The sequence below is a fragment of the Leuciscus leuciscus genome, assembly GCF_965113295.1.
Source record: "Leuciscus leuciscus genome assembly, chromosome: 9".
Lineage (NCBI taxonomy): Eukaryota > Metazoa > Chordata > Actinopteri > Cypriniformes > Leuciscidae > Leuciscus > Leuciscus leuciscus.
In genome coordinates, this window is record NC_138733.1 from 27738314 (window position 1) to 27755938 (window position 17625).

General features: G+C 39.9%; 1 protein-coding gene and 1 long non-coding RNA gene across 17 annotated transcripts in view; one reads left to right on the forward strand and one right to left on the reverse strand.

Annotated features, from left to right (window-relative positions):
- The first annotated feature begins 106 nt into the window (after positions 1-106).
- On the forward strand, positions 107-4389 carry LOC309505698. Its single transcript, XR_014208556.1, has 2 exons — positions 107-2322; positions 2882-4389. It is a non-coding gene; the product is annotated as an uncharacterized lncRNA (long non-coding RNA).
- The window catches only part of mecom (MDS1 and EVI1 complex locus), a 167101-nt gene continuing 153137 nt past the window's right edge, over positions 3662-17625 (reverse strand). For 5 of the 16 annotated variants that reach the window (XM_082179096.1, XM_082179092.1, XM_082179094.1 and 2 more), the window contains 9 exons: positions 17493-17583; positions 15902-15928; positions 12228-12394; positions 11249-11326; positions 9723-9892; positions 9459-9603; positions 5948-6184; positions 5687-5858; positions 3662-5595 (listed from right to left, as the gene is read on the reverse strand). In XM_082179096.1, the coding sequence (XP_082035222.1) occupies positions 5467-5595; positions 5687-5858; positions 5948-6184; positions 9459-9603; positions 9723-9892; positions 11249-11326; positions 12228-12394; positions 15902-15928; positions 17493-17583 (1216 nt within the window). In that variant the 3' untranslated portion in view covers positions 3662-5466. The remainder of the gene's footprint in view (positions 5596-5686; positions 5859-5947; positions 6185-9458; positions 9604-9722; positions 9893-11248; positions 11327-12227; positions 12395-15901; positions 15929-17492; positions 17584-17625) is intronic. The other 11 variants (XM_082179089.1, XM_082179090.1, XM_082179085.1 and 8 more) reach the window with 4 other exon arrangements.

Sequence of the window (17625 nt, forward strand, 5' to 3'; positions counted from 1 at the left end):
TATACACACAGTATATGTATGTATATGTGTGTATTTCATTACAAACACTATCTACATAAGAGCCAGCGGCAAATTCCCTGGCTGAGCTGACTGGCTGAGATGATGCTGTTCTCTGCGGGTACATGAGCGCTGAACGGCCACTGACGGCCTGGAGCTTGCATCTGCGAAAGCGCCTAAACAAACATATTGTAAAATAGGCACTATGATTATATATTAGTCACATAGTCACATATTTGAGGTCTAAATAACTACATTCTCGCCTAAAAGACTCTTAAAAATACATTTCGTGACAACAGTAGTAGTACAGTAGTATTTAAAAAAATATGGTGGATTTGTTGACCGCCAGGAGTGATACAAACAGTGAAATGGTTAGAGTGCTGATACTGGGTGAATATCGAACGGCTGGAAAAGGCTCTCAGCCAATCAGATTCAAGAACCAGAAAGTACTTTTGTATAAACAAATATATAAGTATCTTGAGAGCGTAGAGAGACCGACTTGATGATGTCATTCGCAGTGATTTATGGGAGTAGGTGGAGCTAAAGAGCTATTTTGGCACTTTCAGCTTTTTTTCAACTTTCTGATTGGTGGAATTTTCTTTACGGCATCATGGGTAATGTAGTTTTTTTTATACACCACAAATTCCGCTGTTAAACACGATTGTTTTAAAAATAAGCTAAAACAACCACATAGCATGTTCATAAATTTGGGGGCGGAGCTATCAATATAGGGGTGTGATCCTTTTGGGTAGGGGCGTGTTTGTTTAGGGGATTTCAAATATAAACAGCGTTTCTCATAAATCACTTACTGCACCTTTAATAAACAGTAATTAGGGGTTTATTGAGGCAAAAGTCGGAGTTAAGAACTCATGGCTTATTGTTGTAAGAGAAATCCCTTTAAAGATGGTACTCTCTATATGTCCATCATGTATGAAAGGCATACAGTGCCGTCTGTACCAGCCCACACCTAAGCACAGCGGGTGCTGTTTCTTCTGGCAAGGGGGCAAATAGCAGTGCCAAGTTAATCAGGGAGAGAGTGCCAGCAGTGTCACACCCTGCACTCAGGGTTCATGATAGATGTCCCGACCCAGGCTGCCGTGCCACTGTGGGGTGGTGGCAGAGTCTTCGGGCATGTTTCAGTCCACATAAAAGAGAGGAGCCCGTGTTTGAACACACACATGAGAGTGGGATATCGTGTGTGTGTGTGGCTGTTCTGTACCTATGCCAAAAGACTCATTAGTTCATTAGATAGATCCATACACTCTGATGAGAGCAATGGGAAATCCCACCATTAAACGCAACCACTCCCTTGAGAAGGACAAATGTGACCGTGTGTTCGGGAGGGGCTCACACACACACACACACACACACTCATATTGACAGTATTGAGATGCTGCCCTGCACAAGCCACGGCCTGTGATCTTTCACGCCGTCGCACTCACGCACATGACAGACTTACACGGCAAACAGCTGGTCAGTAATGGTCCATGCTGGCCTCTTTTCCTCCTCTGTAGACCCATTATCACCTTCACCCTACTACAGCACCCACAAACCCCTATCCAGCCGACCTCATCAAAGTGGGACGACCTGCTGTGACCTCATCAGAGCTGGCTGACCCATGATGACCTCATCAAAGCAGGACGCCCCGCTGAGCTCAGAGACTGACAGCTTGCACTGACCAAAAGCGGGTCATCAATTATCAATGAGTGTGACACCGCTTTCACTGTGCACCTTACATTTCAGTTTCGACTTAAATATGGGAAAACTTTGGTCTCTGCAACACTTTACTGTACAAAAAGGTCCCATTAGGTCCAATGCATTAACTAACATCAACTAAATGAGCAATACATTTGTTACAGTATTTATTAGTGATTGGTAACGGTAGTTAACAAAAACACAACTGTTCATTGTTAGTTTATGTTAGCTCATGCAGGTCCATTAAATCATGTTAACACACAACTTTTGATTTGAATAATGTCGTAGTAAATGGTGAAATTAATATTAAGATGAATAAATGCTTTAGAAGTATTTTCCATTGTTAGTTAATAAGTTAACTTATTGTGAAGTGTTACCTTGTTCTCAAATAAACGTCATTTTAACTAGTCAAGGATGTCACAACCAACTGTTTGTTTTAGCGCAAAAAGTATTTTTGCATTTATAAGGGGACATGGTGATGAAATAAATATGACATAGTAAAAATTATTTCAATGCATTCCTCAAAGAAACTTTGCATTCTCCTCGCAAAAACAAAAATATAATATTTTCTCCCACCTCATGTTATTGCCATTACAAAAGTTTTGCAAATGAAGTTTCTCTTTGGCGAGAGTGCCAACGCATTAAAATAAAAAAATGTCCTACCATCGAATTTTTTTTTACCATTAGGGGTTCCATGAATCAGCCTTAAAGGGGTAGTTCACCCAAAATATGATAATTGTGTGATAATTTTCTCACCTTCATGTTGTTCATGACTTTCTTCTGCGGAACACAAAAGATGATTTCTTTTTTTTTGTCCATATAATGAAAGTCAATGGGGTCCAAAATAACATTGGACCCTGTCGACTTTTATTGAATGGACATTTTTCAAAACATCATCTTGCGTTCTACAGAAGAAAGAAAAACATACAGGTTTGGAACAATATGAGTAAATTATGAAATGTAATTTTTTGGGGGAGGGTTGAGAGACTTAATTTCAGTCATAACTCACCGTGTGTTTTGTCTCTGCTTTGCAGTGTCGCTATAACCCCGTAAGGCAGACGGGGACAACAAAATCGGGATTATCTTGAGTGAAAATTGCAGGAAACACAAAAGAGGTCTTAACTAATTTTCCCAAGCAAATCCCACCCTGCCTCTCATCACATACAAACACACAAAGCCTCGATCCCAGACCAGCAGTCATCGCCCCTCTGTCCACACTACAAATCAGAAAGAGAGAAAGAGAATAACAGGGTGAGGAAAGGACAGTAGGAAAAGAATAGATGGACTGGAAGAGAGAGTGATAAAAATGGCATCCCTCTGGAAATGTAAAAAGTAAGACAATGGGGAATATGATTAGGAAGGAAAGAGGGAGAATTATGAGGGTGAGAACGAGGGATTCTGACCGGGTTGGCTGGAGAAGTTGGATCCCGTTTAAACAATGAGAGAGAGATGTCAGTCCAATGTTGTTTCTCATTGAGAGTTTGAGCGATGAGCCAGGTCATCACATCTCTCCACCTCATCCATCATTTCCCTCAAACAAACGAGTGCAGTGCGCATTCTTGCCTCCCTCCTCTCTCTCTCTCTCAGACTCTCGCTGGCTGTGGGACAGTGGGCCTGTGTGAGAGTGATGACCGGGGATCAGACTCGCGCTGTGTCTGTCTGCCAGTGTGTGTGAACGACATTTTCATGCGTCTCGGCGTGAAATAATACGAGTGGGTGTGTGAGAGAGCTGGTATCTAAAGGGTTTTATGCCGTTCTCAAGAAAGATGCGCGTCTATGGTCTGTTTCGAAATCAAGTGGCACCAGCGACTTTTGCAAACAATCTTGGTCCTACAAATAGGCCTCATTTTCTTTACGCATACATTATATCTTTTTCTTTTGATTTTGGGTTGAGATATGACCTTGACGTGTCGACCTGAAAGATATCAAGGGAGACAGAGACATTTGGAGAGTGCACAGTACGCCCACACAGGAGTTTTTTTTTTATTTCTCAGTAACTCCTCCCACAGTATTGAATTATAATGCAATACAGTTACATTGTAGAAAGCATTAAAACAGAAGTACCTCAACTCACTGATTACTTTTAAAAATGGGATTATAAACATCGACAAAAAAACAAACAAACAAACAAACAAAGTGAAATAGGAAAGATCTGGTCCTTCACCTCGTGAGGATAAACAAAATCTGGCTTTTCTCAAAGGTTTGGCACAAGAAATCAACATGGACCCAAACGTCAAACAAGCTTGCAGACAACCATAGAAAATGTCAGGTACAGCTTGGACCAATCATGCGTTTTAAGAAGAAATAATATCAGCTGTTTTTATTCTTCTTTCCTTTTTTCCCCCCCTCGATTTTCTCTTTTTTTTTTTTATATATTTTACAGTTGAATCAATAAATTGTCATACAAAAAACCTAGTAATATCTATATCATTTACCAGTTTTATTAGAAGTATAAGCTGTGATGGAACGTTTAATACTATCTGGCATTCAGACTTCTACAAACCCCGGTAGAGTCTCGTCCCCCAAACTTTTCAGTGAGAAATTCTTCATTTCAACACAAGGGGGCGCTTGAGAGCAGTGCTATTCAGTAAACAAACTACAGTTTGCAGAGAAATAAATACAACTTTCAAGATACACAGCAATAACATTGAGACATCAACCAAGAAAAAAAAAAGTGAGACAAAAACAAAAAAACAAACAACAAGGGAAAAAAACACAAGAAACCCATGATTGTCTATAAATGAAAGACACACGAGGACGGTGAAGCTAAAGACTAGCATTCAGGCTATTTAGTGGTATCGTTCGCCAACTAATGGAAAAGGTTACCGTGGAAAACGATAAAATGCCCTTTACGCGAATTCTACAGATTCAGTTCTTACACTAGTTTTTCTCAATTTAGAAAAAAAAGTTGCTAGCAATTTTTTTTTTTTTTTTACAACCACTCTTCCAAACTTAAAAAAGAAACGACTTAAAAAGAGCGTCTGTTTTCCGCACAAACTGGCGGGAAAGTGGGTTGAAGGTAATGCAGTGCTTTAATTGGACAGAACTTGAAAATAGTCACTGTCTCGCTCCTTACTCCCTTTTTTTTAACAAGCAGCGTCAGTGAGAGGTCTAAAGGTCACACCTTTTATCTGTTCACGTTTTTTAAATTCACAAACTTCTGGAGAATATCTTAAAAGAGAAACGCTAAACCCCACGACCCCTCGCGTAAGTTTGTAAAAGAAACTGTTAAAATGCTTTGAAAAACACACATGATTGTGATTTGTGTGTCTGTATTTGTGTTTGCGTGTGTGATGTTGTTAATTCGAAATATATTCACAGGCCGGCAGGCGATTGTGCCTGAATAATCTGCCATCACATCTGTCTTGTGGAAGACTCTTATCTGTTACTCTTAGTAACTACGGTTTTAGCGGACAAAACTCACAAACATGACACCGACGTTTCATTAGCAATCTCAAAAACTGTTCACCAGCTGCCACTGCTGTGCAAAACATTGGAACTTGACAGAATAAATACAATTATTATTACGTATTACTACTATTGTCATCATCGTCTTCATCATCACCATCGAAATTACTGACACTACTGTCATTCCTACTAAGTGTACTTGATCAATAAGTCAATCAAACAGTCAATCGATAATTTGTTCATGTACATGGGACCTTGGTGCGTATGGCATGAGGATTTGGGCACTTGTGCAGGTGTGTGTGTGTGTGTGTGTGGACCGGTAGTGTAACACAATGTTAAGTTAGGTCACATGGTTACATGGAGGTGTCATACGTGGCTGAGAGACTGAATGGCGCTGGGTTCTGCAGCGCGGGCCAAACTGTGCCACATCGGGGCATTATGGGTAGACGAATGGAGGGGATCCTTATCAGCTAGAGAGAGCATCATAGCATATGCCTATAAACAAGAGAGATATACAGTTACAAATACACAAACTATATTCATGGAAAATCTGATACTCAATTTGACTACGGTCATGGTGATATACCTGTGACTTAGACTTCCTGTACAGAGGCTGCTTAATGCCTTCTTGCAGGTGGGCGGGGCCAAAGCTGCCGACGTCACTGTCGCTAAGATCCCCGTCCTCCATGCTAAAGTGACGGATGTGATCCAGCGTGGAGAAACTGCTATGATCTTCATCATCCTCATCCTCATTAAACCTGAAAACGATGCAGAGATTCGTTTTTACAACCAAAAAATGAGTGGATATAACAAGTACTTTTTCCGGTGGTTTTTTTTGTACGCGTACCTTTGTGGTGAGGATTTGCTGTTCTCTAGATCATCTGGTCCCTCGAAATCGATGTCATCGTTTATGATGTCATGGTCCAGACTGCTAGGCACGCCATCCTCGCAGGGTTTCCTGGCGCAGTCGCTATTCTCCGCCTCCTCTTCCTCTGCTCCGAGCTCCTCCCCTTCTTCTTCGTCCAGGTCACGTGACCCCTGGCCAGGCAGGGCTTTGTCGGCATCAAAATGACTGCCGTTGAGCCTATGGAGAAAAGAGAGAATCGTTTGTAATGACGTTATGCAGGCATGAGTTTTTGACTGATACGCCAATCCCTGATTACAGAAAGAAAATCATTTAGCGCTGAAACCTAGTTCTGTTTGTCTCGAAAAAATAAACCACCATAAAAAGCAGAACCACATGCCCACGCTTTCCAAATGAGAGGAAATGCTCAAAGAAAGAGGGCGAGTGTGTTGGAGAAAGAGACTGTTTGTCATCAGTTACGAGGGCCCCTGGTTGGCAGAAACGAGCCGCCCATCGGCGGGGCACTTAGACAGCAGGCCTCTACACTTCCTCTCACTTATTTTCAGCTCTCTTTCTCACTCAGACAGCTCACATCTCCTCTTTCCCTAGTTTATTTTCTTCTTTATCTCCAATTCATCTAATAGGCCAAATATTTAGCTGACAGTCCATTTGGTGAGTGGAGAGAAGGAGCTGCCAAAGCAGCCATTTCCCCACAGAGACAGAGGCCAGCTATCCAAACTCACACACACACACACACACACACACACACACACACACACACACACACACACACACACACACACACACACACACGCCAGCCAGCCAAAGGAGACACATTAAGGCTGAATCACTCGTATTGTCCTGATTCTACTCTTTCCTCAACTTAAAAATAGCAATTTCCCATCCGAACTTTAAAAACAGAGAGGAAAAATTGCAAATACAGAGAGGATAAGAAAATATAAGTTTGTGTATACAGATGTTTGCAATGAAAATTTCTCAGAGAAAGATTCCATCTAATCGAGAGATCTCAATAAGAGAATATCTATTAAAGGGGCTATATGTAAGAATTTTCATGTATTTCATGTATATCACTTTTTTATTGGCAGTGTGTGAACAGCTTGTAATGAAACTTAAAAAACGAGACCTTCCCCGACTTCCAAGTTCTTTGAAAGCCTGTAGACTGATTTTTTGAAGGACTCAGTTTTTTGTAGGGAAAAATCAAATGGATGTGATGTTTACGCCCAATAACCTCTGTTCCGTTCTATGACACATGAAACGAATGCTTATACAATGTTCAAGGATGATGCTGAAAGAGCCATTCTGTACTGTACTGTCAACGTGTCATGCAATGAAAAGAGATTAACTCAAACTATAGTCTCACATAGCCAGATTTGTATATTTTATAGTCACAACATAATTTATAACCAAACTATCATAATAGTGTAATTTTATTATGTCTGTCGACATGATGCTGGTGAATTGATGCAAACATCCACATTGCTATGATCAGATGCTTTCTTAACAGCTGTTTTCTCACCACTGTCATTTTTGCTGTGTGTTTATTCTGTTATTGAGAGAAAAGCGCGCAGCACGTATTTACATATTCCACTAGCGTCGCTCTCAGAGAATAAAAAAGCACTTTAGGGCCTTGAATCAAGTTCTGTAGGTGTGCACAATAGCGAAGTTGCTGGCTGCAGTTCACTTAATGGCCACCGGTGTCCCTAATAACAATGTTTAAAGAACCTCAACTGGAAATGAGCCAGAAATGATGGATCAGAGAGAGAAAATATCAATGCAATAATAATATATACAATTAAAATAGTAATACATTTAATCTTGGAAGGATTTGATAAGAAATATTTGCATTTATATTACAATCTCTATCTATCGTTCCATCCACCCACCCGCCTCCATCCATTTGCATCCATCTGCAAATAAAGTCAAATTTGATCTTCCAGGAGACATTTTAGGTTAGCTATCCAAATTGATATTATAGCTCAATATTGTGATTGTATGTTAACAATCTTTAGATGAAATCTGAGACAAAGTAGATACTTAAATGAAACTCTCCATTATGTCTGCTGAGCTATAAAAGAGCAACATCTGAGCAATAACATTTTCCTCTAGGCTTCATCTCTCACCTCCGTTCTTTCCTCGGATTAGTGTAACTGCGCGAGGGTTAACCCTTTTCACATCTCGGATAATCCCAGAAATCACCTCCTCTCATCACTCTGCACCCCGCTAATACCGCGAGAACGAGTGAGAGGCAACGCTAGCGTGATGATGAAAACAGATCGGCTAATTAGAGAGAGCTGTGGTAATTTGTGGAGGATAAAGTATCTATCAGGAGCAGTCACTCTGACAGGAAACATTCAGCGACCTCTGACCTCCTCTCCCACACCTACTTCCTGTTCACAAAACACATGTTGGGACCAGATGTGGGACGCGCGCAAACACACACACGGTCGATGTTGTAATGACTCTAGGATCTTTTTAATGAAACAATGAAGAAATCAAAAAACCTAAGATCTTTATCTGACTCAATCTGTCTCACACACACACAACACACACACGGATGACCAGGTCAAACATTTAAACCGTCATCCAACCTGATGATCATTGCTGGGAAATGATCGGCGATAATTATCATATGCAGATGGCAAAATTCATGTACGCACACGCAGCCAAAAGTCAACAGCGTTCTGCACGCGCTCGCAATCGTCCAATCAGTAATCACGTCCTTCTGGAGACCTGCCCCAATCTTTGCTCTTAAAAACCGCAGGCGACAGGGTAATGATTAACAACCATACAGAATATATGTACACACACAGATACGTTCACATGTGCGGTTAATACACACTGCGATACCAGTCCATTCCTTTCATGTGATGGTATTCACTCAAGAGGTGAGGGTTAATGAATAAGGCATGAGAAGTGTTGTGTTCAGTAATGTTTGTGTATAATAACCTCCATTCTGCCGCAGGCAACTAGCGCCAACTGATGACTGACAGCCTAATGGACACTCCGTTTGCGGGTGACTTTGCTTGTGTGTGTGTGTGTGTGTGTGTGTGTGAGAACCCGCACATGACTGAGTGGAGTTTTCGGTAAGATACTAATTTGAAGTTTGAGTTTTCATGTGAATACTTAAAATTTAACATAAACAATTCGTAACTTCTGACATACATTGAATTTAAACAATAAATAAATAAATACATTAAAATGACTGAAATAAATAAAAATAAAGTTTTTAAATAAAACAATTTTTTTAATTAAAAAATAATAATACAAATATGAAATAAGTATCTAATAAAATATTATAAAATTGATACATTAATAATAATATAAAATAAAATAGTCAGAACTGACAAGGAAGTGGACTGACAGCCGATGTGAAGATTTATTTGAACCAGCGCCACTGATCTGATGACAAATAAGACATTTTGCGTTTAAAAGTTATAGTCTATATATGAACACTGCATGTATTAGTGTACCAGAGGAAGAAGATGGTGTTTACCCTTCCTCGGAGTGTGACGGAGATGTGGCGTTCCGTGCCGTGTTACTGATGAAGTTTCGTATTTCGTTAAAATACGAATCCTCCTTGTCCTCCAAGATGGCACTGCCACTGTCCAGCTCTGAACGGGGCGACGACATCGCCGTGCCTACGCAGAAAATACAACATTTAGTTAACTAAAAAAAATTATAACCATTAACAGTTGCTAACAAATGTGAATAAAAAATGATGAACAATATATATCTATATTAATATGTGTGTGTATACCTGATAAATTACCATTCTCGTGTTTTTTGAGGTGCCGGTCCAGGTTGGTTTGTTGCCCGAAGCAGCGGTCACACAGGTGGCATTTGAAGGGTTTCTCTTTGTTATGGATGTTACGGATGTGGCGCTGAAGATTCGATGAAATACTGAACGAACGATCACAGTACTTACATCTGCGGACACACAGACACATATGCACATAATTAGACAATACAATATACAGACACGAGAAATCAAACTCTCTCGCTTTATCTGTCTCGCACACACGCGGGGTGATTGAGTGGTCATGAACTCTTTGTCTCTAATCTTTGGCCAACTCAGTAACACTCAAACTCTCTCGTCCACATCCTCCCTCTGCCTTGAAAACGACTGCATGTGCCAAGTCTCTTCACGCAGAATTATCCCGTATGATTACGCGATCGTATCTTCCCCTCGACCGTGGAGTTGTGCGCTAAACTGCGTCTCCCAGGAACCTGTTATCTCTCCCTCGCTCTCTCCGTCTCGCCCCCCTCCAAAAGCACCAGAAAAAATAGAAATTAAATTGTAGTTAAAGGCTGATCACCGGCTCGTTTAAAGCCCTGCCAGCACGAGGAGATTGAGGCTATCTGGAAAGTAACACAGCCCTGTACAAACCTCCCCTGTGGTCAGACGGACCACAAACGCAGTGTGTGCGCACGCCTGTTTCTGTGCAGTATTTTAATACTCCCTGAAAGAGTCGGAGGCCCAAACACGGGCCTAATTACCCAGCTGCCTTTGCTGGCCCACAGCTGTACGGCACTCATCGCCTCTATTATTCATACATACTTCTTTCAGTCTCCTTGTCTGTCTGTCCTTCACCCTCATTGACTTCACCTCACTCTTTCCCAATGACAATAAATGCATGTATCGAAGAATAAATGACGAAAATCACATTTACTAGAGAGATGTATATGATATTTTAGGATTTTATTCAATTCCATGACTTTTTCCTGCCCTAAAAATCACAAATTTAATCTCCATCATAGTTCAAGTATTCACTGACAGAACATTTAGTCTTCTAGAAGTTCACTTCAAAAGCAACCTTTCTTAATTTTCTACTCTAGAGTTTCAGAAGAGATCTCAACAATATCTCAAACTGTCCTCGATCTTTGATGACACTCTCTCTATATATATAGTGTACAGATTATACTGACATTATTGAAAAACACTGAAACAGAAATGACATTCTTCTGCCAGTATATTTCAATATAGCTTCTTGGTGCATTAATCCATGGCAACCAATGGCCATTGCACGAAAGAATACCTTAATAACATACATCCGAATGGCTATCATTTCTGCAGCATACGGACCCGTGGTATTACCCATATCTGGTCAGTAATACTCCCGGATTCATCCCAAATTCTGCGGTGTATACAGTAGTACACTGGTCCATATACACCTCTTTTCATGCAGTGTCGACTGATGTGCTACATGCTATTTGCTGAGTGTGTGAATAATTGATTACATCAAACTGTATATATTAGTGTGTATGTGTGTGAGAGTGTGTCACCTGTAAGGCTGCTCTCCTGTGTGTGTCCGTAGATGTCTTGTAAGGTTGGCCGAGCGTGGGAATATCTTGCCACAGTATCTATAGGGGAAGGAAACAGATCTCCAGGAACAATACTCAGCAATACACACACACAAACAGGCTTCCCAAAAACACCCTGCATTCCATGCTCAGTGCTGTCAGCACTCATTAACATCAAACACATGTTTACTGAAACATCTTATTAATGAAACAAACAAAAAGTTATTATAAATATGATCACTATAATACATTATATAATAAATACCAGTAATATACTAAATATAATTTATTATACTTTAGCTGATCCTATTTAAGGGTGTCACAAAATTCCGGTATTGGTGACAACTATGATATTTTGTTTAGTTACTATACAATTTGCTTAGTTGTTTGTTTACTTATTACTCTATAATGTTTTTAGATTCTTTTGTTTGATAAGCTAAAACTCACTTTTATTTTTTTTTATCAAAAAACAGGATTTCAAGATAAGAAATCTCAAGATTTTAAGACAAGATAAGAAAAAACATTTCTTATGTCATTTTACTTATCCAGTAAAAGCTTCTTGATTTAAGAGTTTTTAGATATTTGGACAGGAAACAAGACACAAATTCTAAGCATTTAAGACAAGCATATTCTGCAGTGTTAAATGTATGTTTTTAATGTAACCTTCTCCCTTTAAATACTTTGGTCAGTTCAAGAATAATTTATGCAATTTCATATTATTTGAAAGAATTAAATGAGCAGTTTCATGTCTATGTCTATCCTTGTATTGTTCAACTGGTCGAGGTTGTTACGGGATTAAGAAAGTAATTAGTAATAAGTAATGTGATACTTTTTAGTAGACATTTTGTACTTTTTAGATACATTTTATTTCACTCATGGTATTTAAAAGGTATATAATTGAAGTGTTTTTTTAAAAATAAGATATGGCCATAACGTTCTCGATGTTCATCATCCTGGTTACCTGCAGGTGTAGCGCTCTTTGCCCTTGCGTAACAGTGTCTCAGGAAGGGTGGTGGGTGGAGCCCGGAAGTCGAACATGGAGGGAACGGAACGCATGATGTCACCGCCGTCTGGCTTCAAAGAGCTGAAGGATTCCAGCTTTTCGGCCATGTTTTCAATCGCTGACATCTGCGAGAGACATAGAAAAGTTTTATTACCTCATTGTGAGGTCTTTAAGGACACACATCCCCACTGTGTTACCCGCATTTATTGACATGCAGTTGCATTCTACCACAGATGTGTGGGGGAAAAACGCTGACCGTGAACTTTCACTATCGGATAACAGTGTGAAATGCTTTCACTGATCTGTAATGTCCAATTTTGGCGCGCAAACACAAATAACAATGCACGTTATAAGATGGACCACACATGTATGCACACACACACACACAGAGATTCATGTGGATAAGAACTGCTGCCAATTTACTAATTAAGCCTAACAGTTGCTTTCATCAGAAATGGACACACTCTCAAAGGGGAAGGAGCTACATGTGTGTGTCAGCCAGAGAATGAGAACAACATAAGGCCTGTGTGTGTGTGTGTGTGTGAGCCACACTGAAGAGCAGGAGTGATTCATGTCCTATGTTGGCCATAAAGCATTCAGTGCACAATATGAGCAGACAGCACATTCGTCAATATGAAAGATGTTGACATTACTGATCAAGGCTGAGACAGCAGTAATAATGATATCATAGGAAGGAGAGGGAGGGGACGGAGCAGAGGGAGGGGGGGTGGGGGGTCCCTGTAGGCGAGCGGGCCTATCAACCACAGCGCAACAGTGAGGGCTTTCAGAGAGCACCGCGGATTTGCATTATTTCATGTGTGTATTGAATTTTCCCCTTTACTTATTTCAGGTTTTGGTGACAAATCAGTCCTGATTCACAGTGAAAGACATACATGACACACACACATACAGACTTGCATACATAAACACACACAAAAAATCTGTTTCCTTCAGTAGAAAATACAGTAGAGAAGTTTTAAGAAAGAAAGAAAGAAAGTTTATCTTAGAACCAATGGAGAGCCAATGGGGGGCTTGAGTCTCCTGCTCAACAAGGTCTCAAATTGCACTCAGATTTTCTGTCTCATTTCTCATCAAGTTCCTCCAAGACCAAGTAATCTGAGTTCTGTGTTATTGTAGGAAGAATGAATGAAATAGACAAAAGGTTGCTGACATACAAGTAAAATGAAACTAATGTGGATGGCATTGCTTAGACAATCTTGGAAAAAAATCATCTTGGAGATGTTTTGCAGTGTTTTCTTCTAAAAGTCTAAGAAAGAAAGGGGATAAATCTTTACATTTACAAGTATTATGTGAAAGGAGAGGACAAAGAATGGGGGCACTGAAAGAGAGAGAAAGATCAACACTCAAGATAATTTGGACGTTTGATGAGGAATGACAGCTGGGAGTTAAAGTTCTCCATTGGAACGTCAGGATCACATCCTCCGGGAGGATGTGAAGTGTCAGACCTGTTTGACACCAACTCTCTCTCCCTCTCTCCATAAATCACAGACAGAGAGGAGGGATAGAAGTGTATCTAATGAACTACTGTCATATATCTAGATGATGTGCTGTCTCTCTCAACTAATGCTCGGCTACACTCTATTAGCATCTCGAACTCAACAAAACATTGTCATTTTCACTTATCAGCCAGACCACTAAATCACAACACTTAGAGTAAACACATTTTTATCTAGTTATCCAATTATCTCAATGAGTGCATACACTATATAAATATACAGTGATATATATATATTTTTTTTTTTTCTGTCATAAAGTAAATATATTGAAATTAATATAGAAATTAATATATATATACTGTGATATATCGACAATGTCTCAAACTGTGCTTATATTTGCCAAAATAGCAAAGTCTGCAATCAAAAGTTGATTTTAATATGAGCTCGAACATGATCTGCACTATGCTATCAACATACATTTTTATAGCTCTATGATTTTACAGCACGTCAGCAAATGTCACATTTGTGTCTATTTTCATTTCTCCTTAGGGATTTTAGGAGAACCATCTGAGACAAAGTAACACAAACCATAGCAGACTCCATTAAGACTTCTGAGCTACGAAAGAGCAATAAAACCTTCCTCCGGGCCAGAGCTTTGGTCCAAAAAGTACATCTAAGTAAAAAAAAAACAAAAAACTCACATTCACACATGCATATTTTATAGTCATTTTGATTGGTCCTTGAAGTCTAAACATATTACCATAGATTGGTATCTCTATGATTGCTGTAACAACTAAGTCCAAAGAAATCTGTGATCGGCAAGGAATGGACTTCCTGGATGGTTAAGTAGCCTTCACCCTCTCCATCTCTCTCGCTGTGGTAGGGCAGCTGTTGAGTTGCCCATTCTCAGTAGTGTGTGTCTGAGAGGCCCTTCATTAGTAAGAGCTTTTTCAATTGTTGATCTTATCAGGGTACCAGATGTCTTGGGTCTGGAAACCCCCTCTTGTGCTATCACACACGCTCAGAGAGGGGTCCCAGAGAGACTGTTACCCCTCCAGTGATGCGATGCCGTACGGGGAGTGTCGCCACCCCAAATCAGAGCCGTGGTCTGTTACTCTCTCTATGTAAATAATCAAATTCACTGCATTATCAGTGGTAGCCATCAGAAATAACAACTGTTCTGTCTGCTTAACACACACACTGGCACACAAGAGCGGAGACATGAGTGCACTAAATGACACATGAACACAGCAGATTCATTCACACGGGCAGAGTCAAAAGACATTCTTCCACTGTTCAACCAGAGTGGTTTCATTTGAAGAGTAGTTGTGTGTTTTTATATATATATAGAAGATCAAATGTGCTGTTTTATTGTACTTAAATCCAAAAAACGAATCAATCTGTTGCCATGCACTGAACAAATAATGCAAAAAAGTGCAAAAGAACGGATGTTTACAGACAAAACAATAATCTTCTCTGAATGGAGTTGACTTTGGACCAGATTTAGCTGTTTTAGGTATGATTTGAGCCACTTTCCACCATCGGGTCAAACCATTTTCTTCGCTTAACCGTTCCATTCCGTGCCGATCCGGCCCAGCCGGTGCGGATATGGTTTTATTTTCCATTGTGTTGCAGATAACAGAGCTCTTTTGAATGTAATACAAATGCATCAGTCTTATAGAGTTTTCAGATGATATGAGATGTAAATAGCGATTAAATTAAATACCTTTTATTATTAATATGTGTTTACGTCACTCAAATAGCACACTTATCCAGCTACAGAGAAACTGTTAGCCAGGCAACAGACAAGTGACCAATCCTGAGTTGCGATGTCACTACACACATTCAGCCAGCACGGTTCGGCACGGTTAGCCAACCGTGATGGGAAATCAGGGCTGAGAACTGTTAGTAGCCGTGCCGAACAAATCTCAAGTGGAAATATATCTGGAGCCGTTCCTTATTGTTCCTAGAACCTTTCGGCCCGACGGTGGAAATTCAGCTTTGGTCCATGCATTTGTTTGTTTGAGTCATGCATTACACATGCTAATAGTGAGCGGCAGTGTACATGTACATGTAGCAACAAAATTATTTGCATGAAATTATTAAGCATGTGAGTGTGTGTGTGTGTGTGTGTGTGGTGGAAGCACATGAATGACTTGGTTTGGAGTAACTTACCCATGTTCTCTGATCAGGCATGCGGAACTGGGGGCAGGACAGAAGGGAAACAGCATATCAAAATCAAGAATCAGACTGATCGTGTGTGATTATGCAATGTGATGTTTAGTAAAGGTTAACATCCCACACTTTTTATTTTATTTTGTCCAGTGGTTGTTAATTCTTTTTACTATCATTTTTTCTTCTACTTTTGGAATGGAAGAAAATTATGGAATGGAAGAAAACAGAAAATATATTATCTCATGAAATGTTCTGAAGACTAATGATAAATAAATAACTATTTAACCCCCCCCCCCAATGTTTGTATTGTGCTCTACTGCCTAGCATCAAACTAATACAGTACATTGTAAACTGTATTTCCCATAATACGTCTGTGCTGTCAATAGTATCCCTGGTGCTGATTAGAGAGTCCAGTGAGCCTAGTGCAGTAAAGTGGATGCTGATAGGTCACCTCGTTAGGCAGTGTGTCAGGGACATGTGGATATTATCTCACACAGACACAAAGCATACACAGGGAATAAATCAGGCCAATGAAACAGCCCATAAAACACTGTCCTGAAACAGCCAGTAAAACACTACACCAGTAAGCGTCTATGTGTGCGTTTCAGGGTCTTTATGTGTACCAGACATGTGTGTGTGGGTTTATATGAGAACTATGTATTACTTTTACAGAACACTGATAGCGAACACACAATGACATAGAGCAGACAGGTTACTTAATACACACAAATTAGGTTACATAGACACAAAACCACACGCTTATACTCTGACAAAATCTCTCATTACACGCACACACACACACACACACACTCTCCATCCAGGGATATGGGTCAGTGTCTGGCAGTTTAACAGGGTATCATATTGTGACATCATAATCAAAGACACCCACACAGAGACGTGTCACAAAGCTCCCACCCTGCCTGAATCTCACATCTGGACCTGATCACTCAGTAAAAGAACCACACGGAGGAACATAGGAGTCGCTATGCTAATGCTAACACACTGGGGCCCTGTAAAGCTACTGCCAACATACTGTAGCTATTATGTCAATACTAGCATCACAAGGAGTTATTTGGTCAATACTGGAAATCGCATTCAATTGGACAAGTAATGTTATGTTAGCGTTTAAAATTGCTTCGAATTTGGTTAATGTACTGAACTGATTTTAAAGCTGTAAGTGATTTCTGAAATACACTAAACTGAAATTTGTCATTACAGTAAATAATGGGATATACAGGATGAATGTTTCCCAAACACTTCTCATTTACACAAATATAAACATCTAGACTTTTAAAAGGTACTTTTTATCAGGTAATTGTGCATGTAAAACAAGATGCTTGACGTTTTTACCGTGAAATTTACGCACCACCTTTTTTGTTAACATTGGTGGGAACTAACAGATGAGAAAGTCATAGTGCACATACAGTACTTTTGATCTGCTTTTGAGTCTGGAACAGCGTGCGTTAACACTGACTGCAGTAGCACAGAAAGAGCCAATTGAAAATAGGCTAATGATTTATGCAGGACTATAGGGATGAGGTAATAAAATAAAATAAAGTCAGCAGTGGGAAAATATTCTGACAAATCTCACCTGTGGGTGGAAGAGAAATCCAGGAGCCGGCCGCATATACTTGTCCTTGAGGACTTCGAATGGATCGTTCATCTTTCTCTTCTCAACCCTGCTGATGTTAAATTTCTATCAGTTCTCATAGCGAGTTTAACCA